The sequence below is a fragment of the Mobula hypostoma genome, chromosome 4 (assembly GCF_963921235.1).
Source record: "Mobula hypostoma chromosome 4, sMobHyp1.1, whole genome shotgun sequence".
NCBI classification, from domain to species: Eukaryota; Metazoa; Chordata; class Chondrichthyes; order Myliobatiformes; family Myliobatidae; genus Mobula; species Mobula hypostoma.
This window is the reverse complement of record NC_086100.1, coordinates 191,758,509-191,777,814: the sequence shown is the minus strand read 5'-3', so window position 1 is coordinate 191,777,814 and position 19,306 is coordinate 191,758,509. Positions and strand designations below refer to the sequence as shown.

The window sequence follows — 19,306 nt, the reverse complement described above, 5'->3', positions numbered from 1 at the left end:
TGATGAGGAATCTTATAAGGTCTCTATCAGGTCTCTCCTCAGCTTCCGTCTTTTCAGATAAAACAAATATGCAAAAAGAAAACAGATAGATTGTAGTATGTAAATGTTAACAGGGATTTAAACTAATCTTCTTACCTGTTGGAACGCTGAGAATATCCTGCAATCCTCTTGGGTGAATCAGTTAACATTTCACGTTGTCCACTACTACCTCCCAGCTTGTACTCCTTCTCTTTCCCCAACTTTCTTATTCTGGCTCTGCCCCTTTCCTTTCCAGTCCTAAAGAAACGTCTCAGCAGGAAATGTTGACTGTTCATTCTTCTCCATAGATGCTGCCTGACCTGCTGAGTTCCTCCAGCATTTGTGTTTGTTCCTCTGGATTTCCAGCATCTGCAGAATCTCTTATGTTTATGTCACGCTCTATAGTTTGAGGAGCAATCGCTCACCTAAAAGTCTGAAAAATACTATTTTAACTTGTTTCTAATTATTATCCATACAGGAAGAGAGACCCTTTCTATTCTCCTGTGGTTTTGAGTAGCTGTATTACAGGGTCAACAGACTTACTAGAGGACTTTCTCAATTGCTATGGATTCTGGGATAGCTTGTACTCCATTGACATTTCACATTTCCTCCTGCTGTTCACTGACAAGCAGTAAGAGAAAAAATCAACAATCATCAGACCTAAGGCTGAAAATTAGGTTAAGACAGGAAAAAAGGAGAGAACTCACTGAGACTTGCAAAATCTTTAAATCTTCAAAGATAACATCAAAATCAGCCTGAAAAAAATTTCAAAATTACATCTAATAGCTGGGAAGACATTGCACTCAATAGATGCACCTGGAGAAAATCTGTTCAGGAGGGAGCTGAGCTACATGGGAGTGATCTCCGCTGTGCTGCAGAGGGCAAGCGGCAGCTTTGAAAGGAGAGACTGAACAAGCAAAAGACCCAAACACTAACCACAACCACCACTGACTCTTGTTCACACTACACCAGAATATGTGAATCCTGGATCGGCCTCTACAGTTACCTAAGGACCTATCAATAGACTACTCCTTAGGAGAACATCATACTCGACTCAAGTGATCATATTACTACTGTAACTCTCGCTTCAGCTAGCAGCTTAATATAGGGAGTGATAACCCCCGGCCCGGCCAAACTTAAGAAATCTCGTTTGGGTGGATGCTGCACAATGTGCCCCCTGTTACAAATCAGTACCCGGAAATAACAAACAGTACACAATATGCAATTAAATGATTAAGCTTTATAATTCTTACTTTGACTATATGATTAGTAAAGAAATAAAAAAAAAGGGAAAAAAGAAACCAATCTTATTAAACAGTCTGTTGCACAAAGTTGGAGCTTACTGATAAGTCGATCGTTCACCATCAACCTCCTCTGATTGTCGCTGCCCTTCGGACCCTCGCTTCGAGTCCACCCCATCCGGCGATCTACCAGATCTCTCCATTTGCGTCTTCTTTCCTCACCTCTCCCCGGCAAAAGCCGGTGAAACTCTCCTTCCAGATTCATAAGACCGAGCAACAGAATCCTGATTGGCTAACATGCATAATCGCAGTCCTGTTATCTCCAGCCATATCCCAAACATTGCTGCTACAGAGAAACCATTACCTCAGCAGTGAACATTACAGAGAAACCATTTCATTAGCTTTAGCAGTGAAATATTACAGAGAAGCCATTACAGCGCATTACATTCTCTCCCCACCAAATTTAGTCACGTTGTCATGACATTGAGATAATTCGCAACCCTTCCTGCAAAACACAAAACCCAATCCAGGTGCAAAAGGCAGTGACATAGCTCCCCAAAACAGTAGAGATCACACCCTGTTCCCCTGGTGTTACGTAGGCCAACCTATCCAACCTATCTGGAGACCTCCATACCTCCTCACCTAACTCTTCAGGCTCAGACGCTACTGGGGATACCTCTGGTCTACCTGGCGAGTCATGCCCCCTGCAACTCGGAGCCCTCTGTCCTCTCCTTCAGGGTCCCGCTGTAACCAAGGCTGCCCACAGATAGCGCCCCCCCCCCACTTCACCTGACTCAGTGGGAGAAGGGTCGGGAGTCTCTTCCTCAATCACTGGGGAGTTAGCGAAAGGCTGCATAGACCACACATCCAGGTCCTCATCCTCCGAATCAGTATCCCTCTCAGGGGTAGGGGCCGGCCTAACCTCGCCTGTTGGGGGCTCTGCAGTCCCCGAATGTTTCCGAAGAGTCCTCTTACTAGGTGTAGGCTCCAAGATAGGCTCTGGGTCTACCTGCACCTTTTGACCCAGGGGGAGCAGGTGGTTCCGATGGAGAATCTTGACAGGCCCATTCCCATCCTCTGGTTTCACCCGGAAAACTGGTAGGTTTGGCATCTGACTCTCCACTACATAGGGCCTAGCCGCCCAGTGGTCAGCCAACTTATGCTTTCCAGGTAGGTCCAAATTCCTTATGAGGACCCAGTCTCCCTGCAGGAATTGGGAGAACCTCACCTTTTGATCTTACCTTCTCTTATTCCCTTGATTCTGCAGGGCAGCTGTGACCCCAGCTAATTCATAAGCCCTTTTCAACTCTCCTCTCATGTCAGACACATACTTCAGATAAGTCTTTGGTGGTAAGTCACCCTCGTCAGTCCCAAAACAAAGGTCAATGGGCAACCTTGCCTCACACCCAAACATCAGATAATATGGCGAATACCCAGTAGCTTCGTCAGGGCCCCTGAACTTTAATTGTCTACCTGCATTGCATTTTCTCTGTAATTGTATTACGATATTCTGCATTCCGTTTATTTTTTTAATTTTTTTGGATGATCCCATCTGGTAGAGAAACAAAAGCCTGAAAGCATGTACCATCAGGCTCAAGGACAGCTTCTATCCCACTGTTATCAGACTCTTGAAAAGACCTCTGATATGATAAGATGCACTCTTAAACTCACAATCTACCTCATTACAATCTTGCACTTTATCATTTACCTACCCTGCACTTTTTTGGTAGCTTTACTCTGCATTGTTATTGTTTCACTTTGTTCTACCTCAAAGCACTGTGTCATAATTGGATCTGTATGAACAGTATGCAAAGCAAGCCTTTCACTGTATCTTGGTACATATGACAATAATAAACCAACTAACCAATGTATAGAAGGATCTGCCTGAATGGCATGTTAACAAAAGTTTTTCACTGTGTCTCGGGATGGGTGACAATAGTAAACCAATTGCCACACTCTTATCTTGCAAAGTGAGGCAACAACTCTACTAGCTACAACACAGTGTCGCCCCTCTTAAGGGATGCAAGAAAGAAAGTGAAACAAAAACTGGGTCAGGTACGATGGGCCAAATGGTCTCCTATAGAACAGTGATCCAACAAGTTGTGGCTCTGTAAACATCAATGAATTCCGCTCCATCCTGTCTCCCAAGGGGACATTAATAGGAGGAAGGCAGGAAGCCCATCTAAATAAATTATAGTTCAAGCTGACACTAACAGTTAGACCAACCCCAATACTAGAAGTCACAAATGAAATTAGCTTTTAATTGGGATCTTACTGTAGTGAAGATTGAAGATGTGATTAGCAGTATTCAGCTGTGGTGATTCATATACCAGACCTCCTACATTCCCCAAGACATTCAGGTTGGTAAGTTCATCATCTAGCAGTAAGTGCCGCCTGGTGTGGCCGTGTGGAAAGAAGATTCAGGAGGCCATCAATGGACATTAGGAAGAGAATAGGAAAGAGAAACTAGATGACATTTTTCCTCAAAGACCCTGCTGGTCTGATGAAAAGTCTTCCACTTGAAAGGTCAGCTGGTTCCTCTTTCCACAGAGGCTGCCTGACTGGCTAAGTTCTTCCATTATTTCTCACTGGTTTTAAAATCAGACTTCACTGTCTTGTATATCATCAAATTTGTTTGTTTGAGGAAGCTATACAGTACAAATACATTTAAAAAATTACTACAGATTACAAAGTAAAGTGTGCAAACAAGGAATAACAAAATTATACTTCATGGTACTGGTTATCACGATGCGATTACTGCTCCAGGTGTTTCGGAGTTCAGAGTCAATTCCAAACACTGTGTCAGGAGTTTGTACACTCTCCTCGTGAACTGCATGGGTTTCCTCTGGATGTTCCGGTTTCCTCCCACAGTCTAAGGATGTACCAGTTAGTAGGTTAATCAGTCATTGTAAATGGTCCTGCGATTAGGCTAGTGTTAAAAAGGTGGCTGGGCTCAGTGGGACAGAAGGGACTGTTCCATGCTGTATATCTAAATAAAAAAGATAAATAAAATTTAAAAAGCTGTTCCTGAGTCATTGAGTGTGGGTCTTCAGGTTCCTGACAGATGGTAGTAGTGAGAAGAGGGTATGCTGCAGATGGCAAGACCCCTTCATGTTGGATGCCACAGTCTCGAGGCACTGCTCTTGAAGACATTCTCAATGGTGGTGTGGGTTGTGCCTGTGATGGAGCTAGGGTGGGTTGTGCCCATGATGGAGCCGGGGTGGGTAGTGCCCGTGATGGAGTCGGGGTGGGTAGTGCCCGCGGTGGGTTGTGCCCGTGATGGAGCCCGGGTGGGTTGTGCCCGTGATGGAGCTGGGGTGGGTTGTGCCCATGATGGAGCCGGGGTGGGTAGTGCCCGTGATGGAGTTGGGGTGGGTTGTGCCCAGGGTGGGTTGTGCCCGTGATGGAGCCGGGGTGGGTTGTGCCCGTGATGGAGACGGGGTGGGTTGTGCCCGTGATGGAGTCGGGGTGGGTTGTGCCCGTGATGGAGCTGGGGTGGGTTGTGCACGGGATGGAGCGGCTGACTCACAATTTCAATTCAGATTTGATGAATGAATGAGGTTCAGATTCCAGCAACTGAAGTTTTATTCGCAGGCCAAACTAATTCACTGAGTTTAGCAGGAGCATTAGAAACCTGGCCATCCCGTTCTCAACAGATGCCCATACGCAGGGTCTCAGAGGAAAACAGCACAGAAACAAAGTTCAAACGTTCAAAGTACACGTCATATCAAAATAGATATACATTATACAACTTGAGATTTGTCTTCCTGCAGGCAGCCACAAACAAACACAGTAGATCAATGAAAAAAACTCAAGAATCCAGTTTTTTTTTGCAAGAATTTGCAAAACCCAATTTTTTTTTTACGAAAAAAGGAACAGATTGTGCAAATCAATAAAAAAGTAAACAAATAATACACAGAACATTTAAATACAGAGTCCCTGAAAATGAGTGCCCAACCACAAGACCAGTTCAGCAGTGCAGCTGGCCCAGGAGCCCAACGGCAGCAAGCCACAGCCATGGAGCCAATGGGACGGTAAAGCCTCACAGAGTAGTGATCTGAACACTGGTTCATTCTTCATCCTCGGCCTCAATGCCTTAATCTTTTTAATCTGGCTCAGCGCTTAAACCGGCTAAACATTGGTTTGTTTTTCATTCTGAGGCCTGGGCCCCGACACTTCAGCCTGACCTACAATCTACTCCAGCTATAACTGCCACGGCCATATTTGCGTTCTTGAGAATCCAGTTTGCCAAAACTTTCAGGAATAGCAAAAAATGCCCAGGTTGTACAGACAGTTCAAAAGCACATCCCCCAGAAGGAAATTACAGACTGCAGGTTGCACTGATCGTAGTCCAGAGAAAGTATATTTGGAGAAAGTGGTTGTGCTTGCTGCTGGTAAACGTCGCAGCGTCCTTCCAACGCCATCTTGGTCACAGGCTCCTCCCGCCCAGCTCGTCCATGCCAACCAAGATGCCCATCTAAGCTAGTCCCACTTGCCCATGTTTGGCTCACATTCTAGCCATAAAGATTGGTAGGGATGCCTCCCAAACCACGTAACTTGGAGGGAGCACCCAGCTTGCACCCAGCAACTTCAACTGCTAACATCACTAGGCAACATCCAGTTTGTACCAGCCTTAACCACTCTTGCATTTTAAAATGGCCACCATGCCACTTGACATGGAGGGAGACACCTGCCTGCACTCGGTAACCTCAAGTGCTAGCAATCCGGGTAGTACCAACCCTGACCAAGCTTACCTTTTAAATTGGCCACCATGCCAAAAGTAGGCCCAAATGCAACCTTGAATGGGGTTAGTTAATTGTATCCATTTCCTGAAATCTCAACGACTTGTAAGAATCATCACAAGGTGCATAAAGTGCACCAGTAAGCCCCTGCCGGTTAATTTTCCATTCCACCCATTGTTTTATACCATGGAAATTTCTGTCTAGTCTCCACAATTCTTTTTCTTTAGATTGAAAGCAGCAACTGGAAGCTGATATCCGATTACAGACAGATTCCACTCATCAGTCTTACCCAGATACCTCGCATTCTTGTCTAATTTGTTTCATACATTCTTGGCTGAACAAGCAGCTGTATTCACTTAAGACAAACACTGATCTCATATGTACGTGCTGCAAAGCTTAGGAAAATGACAGGTCTTCTCTATTCAAATGGGAAGTCCTACGTGGGAGCGGGAAGAACAAGAGATTGTGTGTAAAAGAGATTGTGAGACTGAGAGAGAGGGAGGAAGGAGAGAAAGAGACAAAGAGATAAACAATGGGGGCAAAAGAAAATGAGAGACAAAGGGAGAGAGAAAAATTATGAGGGAGAGACAAAGAGTGTGGAACAGAAAAAGGAGAAAAGAAGAGATGGATGTGTACAAGAGAGAGGAAAAAGAGAATGAGAGTAATGGAAAGAAAATAAAAAAGTTAAAAGTACAAAATGAGGACGAGAGAAAGTGAGAGAGCAGTAAGGCTGAAAGAATGAGAAAGAGGGACTATAAGAAAGCTGGTGGCATTGGAGCAGTGAGTGAGGGAACACAAGGACTGAGCAGGAGAGAGAACTCAGAAGTACCAGTGAGAGAATATGATACTGTGATGGTTTGGGATTCACTGTCCACAAAGCTCTAAACTCAAAGAGTTTATCTGATGTACTGTAGGTATCTATAGTGCCTTCACTATAGGGAGATTATACTCTATCAACCTGTTCTTCAAGGAGTATCCTACTTCCCTGTCCAACCTCTGCAGCGAGATCTAGCTGTCAACACCCTCTGCTTGAGTTGTGGCTTCGCCCTCCATAACAAGGGGATGATAGTTCCAGCTAACGAAGTAGTTTATACACTTTATTATATTTTAATGACACACATTTAAATTCAGACAAATAGTTCGTATCAGACATTTAAAACTCACAGAGGATTTCTGATTTATAAAAGATTTCCTAATTCCAAAAGATTTATAAGCTACAAAAGATTTCCAAACACACGTACAATTCTTACAAACTAAAAGAGCATAGTAATGAGTTGTAAATGAACAAGACATCAGTGGCAGAAACTGAAGGTTGAGGAATAAATTCTGGTTCTTCGTTCTGTCATTCTCCTTGTCATTCCTCACAGTCCCCTGTGCTTACTAACCTTCATACTATTTTGCTACTAATTGATATTATTTGTATGTGATGCTTTTCAAATACCTTTGCTGGAACAAAGTAATTCATACAGAAGGTCTAAAAGCTTCTGAGGACAGAAATCCCAGACACCCAAAATTAATGCTATGAGGGTTGACTCTCTAAGTACTGTACACAGATATCTTAATGATTGATCATACTGGTGAATGTATTTGATGTGCTAAAACTGGTCCTGAAACTTCCTTGATCTCTATCACAATGATGTAACTAACTTAGTTGTAGTCACCTTGTTTAGAATAGGCCAATTAATATAACCCTATTGTTTTAAGTTTAGCTGATGCAGACCAGAACATCTCATGGTCACTTCACTTTGTAAACCATACCTTCTGAGCAGCCAGTGCCCGTGTTGTGGCTGCAGTCTGTGCTCTCTAGACAGTGCTATTTGTTTGCAAAGCTGTCCTTTTCACTATAGACTGATTATTGCTTGCAATTTACGTTAAGAACTGAAGACTGGTTTCTGTTTACGACAAGAAGCTGAGCAAGAGATATTGGTTAGAAGTTTAACTTTGTCACAAACAGCTCTGACCCTTTGGAAAGATCATGCTGCTGTGCTAGAAAGCTGAGGTTGGCAATAAGCGTAGAAAGAGAATATCCATCACACACCACGAGGACGGAAGAAAGCGTGAATGAGTATACGAGTGAGAGAAGTGGAATGGGACTGGAGAGCGAAGAAAGGGGAAAGGGCATGCAAACCCACACAGTCACAGTGAGGGCATGCAAACTCTACATAGACAGCATCAGAAGTTGGGATTGAACCCTGGTTACTGGAGCCATGAGGCAGCGGCTCTACCAGCTGCATCTCTGTGCCGCCTTGTGTGATCTCCGCTCAGCCTCCTTTCCTCCATAGGAAACTAGCTCAGCTTATCTAATCCACCCGCATGATTGTAATTCTTCCTTTATCAATCATCCATGATTATTTTCCAGAGCCCTGGCATGTTTGAACAATTATCCAGTGCTTTTTTGAAAGCTTCAACTGAATCTGATTCCATCGTTCTTCCAGACAGAAGGTTCCTGATCACAAAAAAACCCCTTCACCACTCATCTCACCCCTTCCTCTTTTGCCTGTTACACTGGCGCCAGGTTACTGGCCCACAGCTGTGCTGTCAGAACCCTCAAGAGTTAAAGGGAAGTCTTCAGCTGTGAGATTGACATCATCATGGGTTCATATAGATCTGTCCATTTCCCTTAACCCTCAGGAAAGGCACACAACTCATCTATTGATGTTAATCTTTTGTAGACCTCATGGTAAAGCCCAGTGCAGAATGAGCTCAACGAAATCTCAATTGTCAGATTCAAGATGAATCCTCAGAAATCGGTGGTACAATAAATCAGCCAAAACAGCACAGAAATCACATGTTTTCCATCTATAATAGCACGTGAAAACATAGCAAACCATTGCATAATAAATCCTATTTTTCCCTCAATGGTTCAGAGATTGTGAATTCACATTGGTGTGATCAAAATGGCCAATCTCAACATACTGTTATCTATTCAGCTCCAGCAAGACATACTTCTCCAATAACTCGAGAATTAGCAGCATTTGACACAGGTTATTCCGGATGCTTGCAACAGAGCTGGTGAAACATAATGAGCTGTGAAAAGGAAAGCACATTCCTTACCTGTCAATAATAACTGGATCTGAAGGTGTTTCATTCCGGTTTCCACAGCTTTTCTTGTCACAACACCGGCTGGAAGACAAGAATGGTGGAGCATTAACAGGAGGTGGACGAGCGGAGTTAAAACCAGTAAGAAATGTCCAACAGGTCAGACGGTATTTGTAGGGGCAGAGACTGAGATAATGCCCAACAGCTCCAACTAGTGGTCAAGAAGGTAAATGGCAGTTTGGCTTTCGTGGCAAGGAGTTTGGAGTTAAAAACCGGTGGGGGTATTTACAATTGGACAGGGTGTTGGAAAAAGCAGAGTTTTGCTCCCATTTCTTAAAATACAACATAGAATAGTGAGATAGTGTTCATGAGTTCATGAACCATTCCAAAATCTGATTGCCTCTTTTGAACAGCCTCCAGATAATACTGAAAAACAAAAATAAAGATGCTGGGAGCTTGAAATAAAAACTGATAGTGTTGGAAAAACTCTCAGCTGGTCAGGCAACAATAGTGGTGAGAGACACAAAGATAATGTCTCAGGTCAGAGATCGAGTGTCATAGAATACCACAGCACAGAAAAAGTCCCTTCGAGTGGAATGAGCTCAGAGAAAAAGCAGTTGAGGCAAGTACAGTAACAACTTTTAAAAGGCAGTTTGATAGGTATGTGCATGGGAAAGGCTAAGAACAATTATTTTATGCCATGGACCCCTACCATTAACCGAGGAGGTCCATGGACATCAAGATGGGGGCCTCTGCTTTAGAAGGAAGTTAATCAAATGTTGTCAGATGGGATTAGCTTGAATGGGCATCTTGGTTGGCATGACCAGTTTGGCTCAAAGTCCTGTTTCCATGCTCTGTGACTCCAGTTTTTGGTGGGACAATACCCCTATCCAAGGAATTTGTGTGGTGAATCTCCTTTGAATAACTTCCAATGGTACAATGTCTTTTTTTAAAAATTATCAGGAGCAAACCTCTGTGCTTTTCTCCAACACCCTGTGCAATTGTAACTTGTGGCCTCATGTTTTTATATCTTCTGCCCGATGGGGGGAGGGGTGAAGCAAGAATGACTGGAGTGCTTGGCTGCCCTCCTGAGGCAGTGGGAGACGCCCAGGGAGGGGAAGCTGATTTGCATGGCAGACTGGGCTACATTCACAATTCTCTGCAATTCCTTGTGGTCTTTCCTTTAGAGGCTCGGTTCACATTATCTACATCAATTCCCTGGATGATCAATCAGCCATTTCATTTAATCAAGGGTTTATCCCCGCCACAAACCGGGATCACCCTATCACAGATATTCCATTTGTTCTATCCACCTCAGTCAAACTGGTCTTTCTTCCTTCTCTCCCCTCCCCTAAGACAGAAGGTACCAAAGCCAGAGAGCATGAACTACCAGGATCAAGGACCTGAAGTTGTATGGTGCGTTGGCTGTCACTGGTCAGGGCTTGAGTTCAAGAACCACGAGATGAGCGGCTCTATACAACCCCGGTTAGACCACACTTGGGACATCACATTCAATTCTGTTTGCCTCATTATAGGAAGGACTGGGAAGCTTTAGAGAGGGTGCAGAGGAGATTTATCAGGATGCTGCCTGGGTGAGTGAGCATGTCTTATGAGGACAAGGTGAGTGAGCTCCAAGTCCACTCCAGCACTGGCCAAACATTGCTGTGGCAATATTAGGGTTAGTAAACTGCGGGCAATCTGTGTTGGCACCGGAAGCATGGCATCAGTTTCAGGGTCCCCCCAACGCATCCTTGGACTGTGTTGATCTCTAATGCCACTAACACATTTCACTGTTTCAGTGTACATGTGACAAATAAAGCTAATCTAATCAAGTCTTGATATTAAAGAAGGAACCACTAGCCACATGACTGGATGAACTGAGGTGGCACTGGCAGAGGCAGCCAACTCTGAAAACCACCTTTCAAAGATCAAAGTTCAAGTAAATTCATTATCAAAGTACGTATATGTCACCATATACAATGCTAAGATTTGTTTTCTTGCAGGCATTCACAGTATTACAGAGAAATACAATAGAATCTATGAAAAATCAGAGATATTTAAATCATGCTCAGGGACAGGGAAGGTACCGGAGGATTGGAGGATAGCCAGTGTTGTTCCACTGTTTAAAAATGGCCCTAAACATAAACCAGATAATCATAGGCTGGTGAGTCTGACATCAGTTGTTGGAAAGATATTGGAAGGTCTTCTAAGGGACCATATATAAGTACTTGGATAGACATGGACTGATTAAGGATTGTCAGCATGGCGTTGTGCATGGCAGGTCATGTCTAACGAATTTTACAGAGATTGTCGAGGAAGTTATCGCGGAAGTGGATGAAGGAAATGCAGTGGATGTTATCTTCAGAGCCTTTGGTAAGGCATTTGACAAGGTCCCACATGGAAGACTGGTGAAGAAAGTTCAGTCACTCAGCATTCAGGATGAGGTAATAAATTGGATTAGACATTGGCTTTGTGGGAGAAGCCAGAGAGTGGTAATAGTGGAGGCCTGTGACTTCAAAAAGGCAACAATTATACCAGTGCCTAAGAAGAATAATGTAAGCTACCTTAATGATTATCGCCCGGTAGCAGTCATAGTTATAGTGATGAAATGCCTTGAAAGGTTGTCATGACTAGACTGAACTCCTGCCTCAGCAAGGACCTGGACCCATTGCAATTTGCCTATCACCACAATAGGTCAATGGCAGATGCAATCTCAATGGCTCTCCACACGGCTTTAGACCACCTGGACAACACAAACGCCTACGTCGGGATGCTGTTCATCAACTATAGCTCAGCATTTAATACCATCATTCCCACAATCCTGATTGAGAAGTTGCAGAACCTGGGCCTCTGTACCTCCCTCTGCAATTGGATCCTCGACTCCCTAACTGGAAGACCACAATCTGTGTGGATTGTTGATAACATATCCTCCTCACTGACGATCAACACTGGCGCACCTCAGGGGTGTGTGCTTAGCCCACTGCTCTATTCTATATAGACACATGACTGTGTGGCTAGGCATTGCTCAAATACCATCTACAAATTTGCTGACGATACAACCATTGCTAGTAGAATCTCAGGTGATGACGAGAAGGCGTACAGGAGTGAGATATGCCAACTAGTGGAGTGGTGCCACAGCAACAACCTGGCATTCAATGCCAGTAGGACGAAAGAGCTGACAGTGAACTTCAGGAAGGGTAACATGAAGGAACACATACCAATCCTGATAGACGGATCAGAAGTGGAGAGAGTGAGCAGTTTCGAGTTCCTGGGTGTCAAGATCTATGAGGACCTAACCTTGTCCCAACATATCAATGTAGTTATAAAGAAGGCAAGATAGCTCTTTGAAGAGATTTGGCATGTCAACAAACACACTCAAAATCTTATATAGTTGTACTGTGGGGAGCATTCTGACAGGTTGCATCACTGTCTGGTATGGAGGGGCTACTGCAGAGGACTGAAAGAAACTGCAGAGGGTTGTAAATCTAGTCGCCTCTAGCTTGGATACTAACCTACAAAGTGCCCAGGACATCTTCAGAGAGCGGTGTCTCAAAAGGGCAGCGTCCATTATTAAGGACCTCCAGCACCCAGGGCATGCCCTTTTCTCACTGTTATCATCAGGTGGAAAGTACAGAAACCTGAAGGCACCCACTCAGCGATTCAGGAACAGCTTCTTCCCCTCTGCCATCCGATTCCTAAATGGACACTGAACCCTTGGACACTACCTCACTTTTTTTAATAAACAGTATTTCTGTTTTTTCACACATTTTTAATCTATTCAATATATGTATACTCTAATTGATCTATTTATTTATTATTAATATTTTAATTTTTTCTCTTCTATATTATGTATTGTGTTGATCTGCTGCTGCTAAGATAACAAATTTCATGTCACATGCCAGTGATAATAAACCTGGTTCTGATTCTAAGTGACTTTAACTGTGGAATGATTTTTGGTGCCACACAGGGTGGTTAGAGTATCTCAGAAACTGCTGACCTCCTGGGATATTCCATAAGACCATAAGACATAGGAGCAGAATTAGGCCATTTGGCCCATCGAGACTGCTCTGCCGTTTCATCATGGCTGATCCAATTTTCCTCTCAGCCCCAATCTCCTGCCTTCTCCCTATATCCCTGGCTAATCAAGAGTCTATCAACCTCTGCCTTAAATATATAGACTTGGCCTCTGCAGCTGCCTGTGGCAAAGAATTCCACAGAATCACCATTCTCTGGCTGAAGAAATTCTTCCTCATCTCCATTCTAAAAGGACACCCCTCTATTCTGAGTCTATGTCCTCTGGTGCTAGACACTCCCACTATAGAAAACATCCTCTCCACAACTACTCTATCAAGGCCTTTCACCATTTGATGGATTTCAATGAGGTCACCCCTCATTCTTCTGAACTCTAGTGATTACAGGCTCAGAGCCATCAAACACTCGTCATATGACAAGTTATTCAATCCTGAAATCATTTTCATGAACCCTCTCCAGTTTCAGCACATCCTTTCTAAAATAAGGGGCCTAAAACTGCTCACAATACTCCAAGTGAAGATTCACAAAACCGCTTTATAAAGACTCAACATTACATCTTTGCTTTCATATTCTAGTCCTCTTGATATGAATGCTAACATTGCATTTGCCTTCCTCACCACAGATTCAACCTGCAAATTTATCTTTACGGAATCCTGCACAAGGACTCGCAAATCCTTTTGTGCATCAGTGCTTTTGTATTTTCTCTCCATTCAGAAAATAATCTCCCTTTTAATTTTTTCATATTCATGCACAACAGTCACTAGAGTTTACAGAGGATGCGGCGAAGAACAAGAAAAAGCATCCAGTGAGCAGCAGTTCTGTGGGCGAAAACGCCTTGTTAATGAGAGAGATCAGAGGAGAATGGCCAGACTGGTTCAAGCTGACAGGAAGGCAACAATAACTCAAATAACCACATGTTACAACAGTGGTGTACAGAAGAACATCTCCGAATGCACATGTTGAACTTTGACGTAGATGGGCTGACGCAGCAGAAGATCACACCAGGTTTCACTTCTGTACCTAATAAAGAGGACTCTGAATGCAGAATCTCAGTATTTATAGCTACTAAGCCTAGCTTGCATGGTAAGTTATTGAAAGATTGTGATTACAATGCTAGGGACTCATTCACTCCCAGATACTCTTTGATGTATAAACCAGATTCCAATTAGAATTAGATTCCAACCTGCAACATATCCTCTGATAAATGCTATTTGACACAAATGTCCAGCAAACCCCTTGATTAGATTCCAGCCTATAATTCATTATCAGGTACTTAATGAAACTCCTCAATTCCTTCACACTTCTGTTCAGTAACTCACTCCTGTGTATCTGCCATGCTAAATATCCTATCCCTTTATTAGCAACATATACAAAAAGATGGAGAAAGTAATCAAGTTTGGAATGGAAACACCAGTGCCCTTGAACATAAAATCCTACAAAATGTAGTGGATATGGCCCAGTCTATCAGAAGTAAAACCCTCCCCACTATTGAGAACATCTACATCAAGCATTGTCGCAGGAAAGCAGCATCCATCATCAAGGACCCCTACTACCCACGCCATGCTCTCTTCTCACTGTCTACTCGGGTAGACGTTTCCTATGGTGGGAAGTATAGGACAAGAGGGATAGAGGGGCCTCCATTTAAAACAGAGATGTGCAGAAATTTCTTTAGCCAGAGGATGGTGAATTTGTGGAATTTGTTACCACAGGCCACTGTGGCGGCCAGGTGGTTGGGTATATTTAAAGTGGAGATTGAGGTTCTTGATTGGCCATGGCATCAAAGGTTACAGGGAGAAAGCTGGGAAGTAGGGTTGAGAAGGGAGAAAAGGGATCAGCCATGATTGAATAGCGGAGCAGACTTGATAGGCCAAATGGCATAATTCTGCTCCTATGTCTTATGGTCTTATGTATACAGAAGGTACAGGAACCTTAGGATTCACACCACTAGGTTCAAGAACAGTTCGTACCCCCAGGCAATCAGGCTCTTGAACTAATGGGGCAACTTCATATGCCCCATCTGCGAACTGCTCCCACAACCAATGGACTCGTTTTCAAGGACTCTTCACCTCATGATATCGACATTGTTTGCTTATTATTATTATTATTATTATTATTATTATTATTATTTCTTTCTCTTTGTATTGGCACAGTTTGTTGTCTTTTGGACACAAGTTGTTTGCCTGCCCTGTTGGGTGCAGTCTTTCATTGATTCTATCATGTTTCTTGGATTTACGGTTCATGCTCGCAGGAAAATAAATCTCAGGTTGTATATGGTGACATAGATGTACTTCGATAGTAAGTTTACTTTGAACTCTGAACTTTGAAGCCAGACAGCGTCTATGGAGGGATAAATAGGCAACGTTTCAGACCAAGAGCTTTATGAGGAGTCTATTAAATTTCAAAGTATAATTCTCTGTCAAATAAATGTTATTCTACATTTAAGCCACACAAACCGCTGGATTATATTCCAGCCTGTAACTGATTTGCAGGTATCTAAGTAAAAATCACTCTCTCTGAAGAACCTGATTAATTTTGAACCTAGAACTCATTCTCAAATGAAAACTGCTTAACAACTTCATAAGCCTTTCAATTAGATTCCAGCCTGCAGTTCACTTCCAGCTTTCTGTTACTCTATATATAAACTACAAGAACTCTTGGGTAGGTTCCAGCTCATAACTCTCTCTCAGATAAATGCCATTTGATGTAGGAATCTCCTGAACCTCTCAACTAGCTCCCAGCCTGCAGCTCACTCCCAGGTATCTGTTACTCTATATATAAACCCCTCAAGTCCCTCAGGATTCAGGCTGGAAACTCATTTCCAGGTTTCTGTTATGCAAGATAAATTAGTAAATTGGTTTATTATTGCCATATGTACTGAGGTACAATGAAAAACCTGCATAATGTCCATACAAATCAATGTATTACGTGCATATATTATGGTGCATTGAGATAGTACAAGGAAAAACTATAACAGAATGCAGGGTAAGGTGTTGCAGTCTGTACAGAAAGTGCAGTGCAGGTAGACAGTAAGGTTCAAGGTCATAATGAGGTAAATTGTGAGGCCAAGGATCAATCTTATCATACTTGGAAAACATTCAATATTCTTATGACAGCAGTATGGAAGGGTGGCGAGTGGAGACATGTCTCTACCAAAGGAGGTGTAATGTGCTCCCTTCCCTCCACTAACCTGCAGGTCACCCTTGGACGAGGTGTAGCACATGCTTAGCCCCCCGATCAGCGTCACGTGAAGCCATGGGAGCAGGTGGTGGATGGTCGCATAAGCAGCTGGTGCATTTCACAAGTCCTGGTTATGCGACCACTGACACCAGGCAGACGATCTCTGAAGAATACTGATAATGGCTGGGATTAGCCACCTTGTAAAGACACTGCCCAGACGAAGGCAATGGCAAACCACTTCTGCAGAAAAATTTGTCAAAACCTACTATGGTGATAGACCATATTTGTCCACATCATACGACATGGCACATAACAATGATGATAATGATAGAAGCTGTAATTAATCCAAATGGTACGTGTTTTCAGGTTTTTGTATCTCTTTCCCGCTGGGAGAAGAGAAAAACAGAGAATGCCCGGCAAGGGCTGGGTCTTTGATGATGCTGACTACCTCACTGAGGCAACGAAAAGGGCAGATATGGAAGGGAGGCTGGTGTCTATGATGTTCTGAGGGGTGTCCATAGCTCTCTGCAGTTTCTGACAGTCATGGTCAGAGCAGATACCATACAAAGCCATGATGCACCTGGGTAGGGTGCTTTCCATGCTGTATTGGAGAGGGTCAAAGAAGGCATGCCAAATTTTTTTAGCCTCCTGAGGAAGTAGAGACCATCGTTCTAAGGTCCATTGATAAAAATTTGTGAAGGTCTAAGGAGCTGTGCCAAATTTCTTTACGCAAACAACAGGAATTCTGCAGATGCTGGAAATTCAAGCAACACACATCAAAGTTGCTGGTGAACGCAGCAGGCCAGGCAGCATCTCTAGGAAGAGGTACAGTCGACGTTTCAGGCCGAGACCCTTCGTCAGGACTAACCTCTGAATATACCTCTTGCCCATCCTCTGGGTCCCCCCCCCGTCTTTCTTCCTGGACCCCCTCTCCCATGATCCTCTCGTATCCCTTTTTGCCTATCACCTGTCCAGCTCTTGGCTCTATCCCTCCCTCTCCTGTCTTCTCCTATCATTTTGGATCTCCCCCTCCCCCTCCAACTTTCAAATCCCTTACTCACTCTTCCTTCAGTTAGTCCTGACGAAGGGTCTCGGCCTGAAACGTCGACTGCACCTCTTCCTACAGATGCTGCCTGGCCTGCTGCGTTCACCAGCAACTTTGATGTGTGTTGCTAGAAGAACTCAGCAGGTTGAGCAGCATCTATGGAGGCAAATAGATGGTGAGTGTTTTAGTTGGAGTCTTCGCATCATCCTTCGCTTCCACTGATACTGCTGGGTCCACTGAGTTCTTTCAGCAACTAAACTTTTCCTCCAGATTCCAATTGCAGCATCTGCAGCTGTTTGTGTCTCCACCCTAATCCCTCAATTAGATTCAAACACATAACTTTCTCCATAACAAATCATATACAACATATAAATCACCTGAAATTCTCAAAGAGATTCATCGCCATAGCTTAATTCCAGATACCTGTTCCTGTATCTCAGTACATTCCATCATCGGCTAGTCCGGGATTCAATACTGAAGATCAATCAGAAGTCTGGAAATCGAAGCCCAATAGTCAAAGCCTGGAGACTGGAGGGTCAAGGCCAATCCTGGAGATGGAGGTCTGTTCTGGAGTTGGAGAGCTGTCCGTGTGTGTGTGAATGGGTGGGAGAGATGAAAGGGGCATGTGTTGCTGTTGTGTTTTTTTTTAGTTCTTTGTTCTGTTCTGTTGTGTTCTGCGCTGTTCTGCTGAGCATCGCAGGCAGCCTCTGTTGGCGTCAGACTGTGTGTCGACACTTGCCAGTGCCACCAGCACGTTCCTAGATTTTGTTGGTAGTTAACGCAAACAACACATTTCACTGTATAGCTTGATGTACAAGTGAAAAATAAAACTGAATTAGAAGCTAAGTCACCCAAAATCCTGCTATTTAATTATAATCACCCTGCTAGATATAGTTCTATTTATAAACCCTGCAAATTGTATTGAAAGGACAGGCAGAAAAGCAGAGGGGATGGTGTTGTTCTGTTGGTAAAAAATGAAATCAAATCAGTAGACATACAGTCAGGAGGTGTTGAAATATTGAGGATAGAGCTCAGGAACTGCAAGGGTGAAAAGACCCTGATGGGAGTTATACACAGACCGCCTAAAAGTAGCAAGAATGTTGTCTACAAATTACAATGGGAAATAGAGAATGCATGCCAAAAGGGCAATGTTACAACAGTCATTGGGCATTTCAATACACAGGTAGCTTTGAAAAATCAGATCAATGCTGGATTCAAAGAAGGGGAATTTCTAGAATGCCTATGAGATGGCTTTTTAGAGCCCACTAGGGGATCAGCTATTCTGGATTGGGAGTTGTGCGGTGATCCGGAATTGAGTAGAGAGCTTAAGGTAAACGAACCCTTCGGGGAGGAAAGTGATAATAATATGATCCATTCACCCTGAATTTTGAGGAGTAGCTAAAGTCAGATGTATCAGTATTACAGTGGGGTAAAAGGCATTGCAGAGGCATGAGAGAAAAATTGGCCTGAATTGATTGGAAAAGAACACTGGCAGGGATGATAGTAGAGCAGCAATGGCTGGAATTTCTGAAAGCAATTTGGAAGGCAAAGGATCTATACATCCCAAAGAGGAAGAAGTATTCTAAAGGCAAATTTGCACATTCGTGGCTAACAAGAGAAGTCAAAGCCAACATAAAAGCCAAAGAGAGGGCAAATAACACAGTAAATATTAGTGGGAAGTTAGAGGAGTGAGAAGCTTTCAAATACCAGCAGAAGGCAACTAAAGAAGTCATTATGAAGGTAAAGATAGAATATGAAAGTAAGCTAACCAATAATATTAAAGAGGATACTGAAAGTTTCTTAAGATACATGAAGTGTAAAAGAAAGGTGAAAATGATGCTGGAGAGGTAGTAATGGGGAACAACAAAATGGTGGATGAACTGAACAAGTATTTTGCATCAGTCTTCACTGTGGAAGACACTAGCAGTAAGGTGAATGTTCTAGGTGTCAGGGGTTATGAGGTGTGTGAAGTTACCATTACCAGAGAGAAGGTTCTTGGGATACTGAAAGGT

At 43.4% G+C, this 19,306-nt stretch overlaps 1 protein-coding gene across 1 annotated transcript in view; it reads right to left on the bottom strand.

Annotated features, from left to right (window-relative positions):
* The window catches only part of LOC134345011 (transcription factor COE3-like), a 496,949-nt gene that overhangs the window by 385,966 nt on the left and 91,677 nt on the right, over nt 1-19,306 (bottom strand). The window contains exon 6 of the mRNA XM_063045143.1: nt 9,056-9,124. Within this exon, the coding sequence (XP_062901213.1) occupies nt 9,056-9,124 (69 nt within the window). The remainder of the gene's footprint in view (nt 1-9,055; nt 9,125-19,306) is intronic.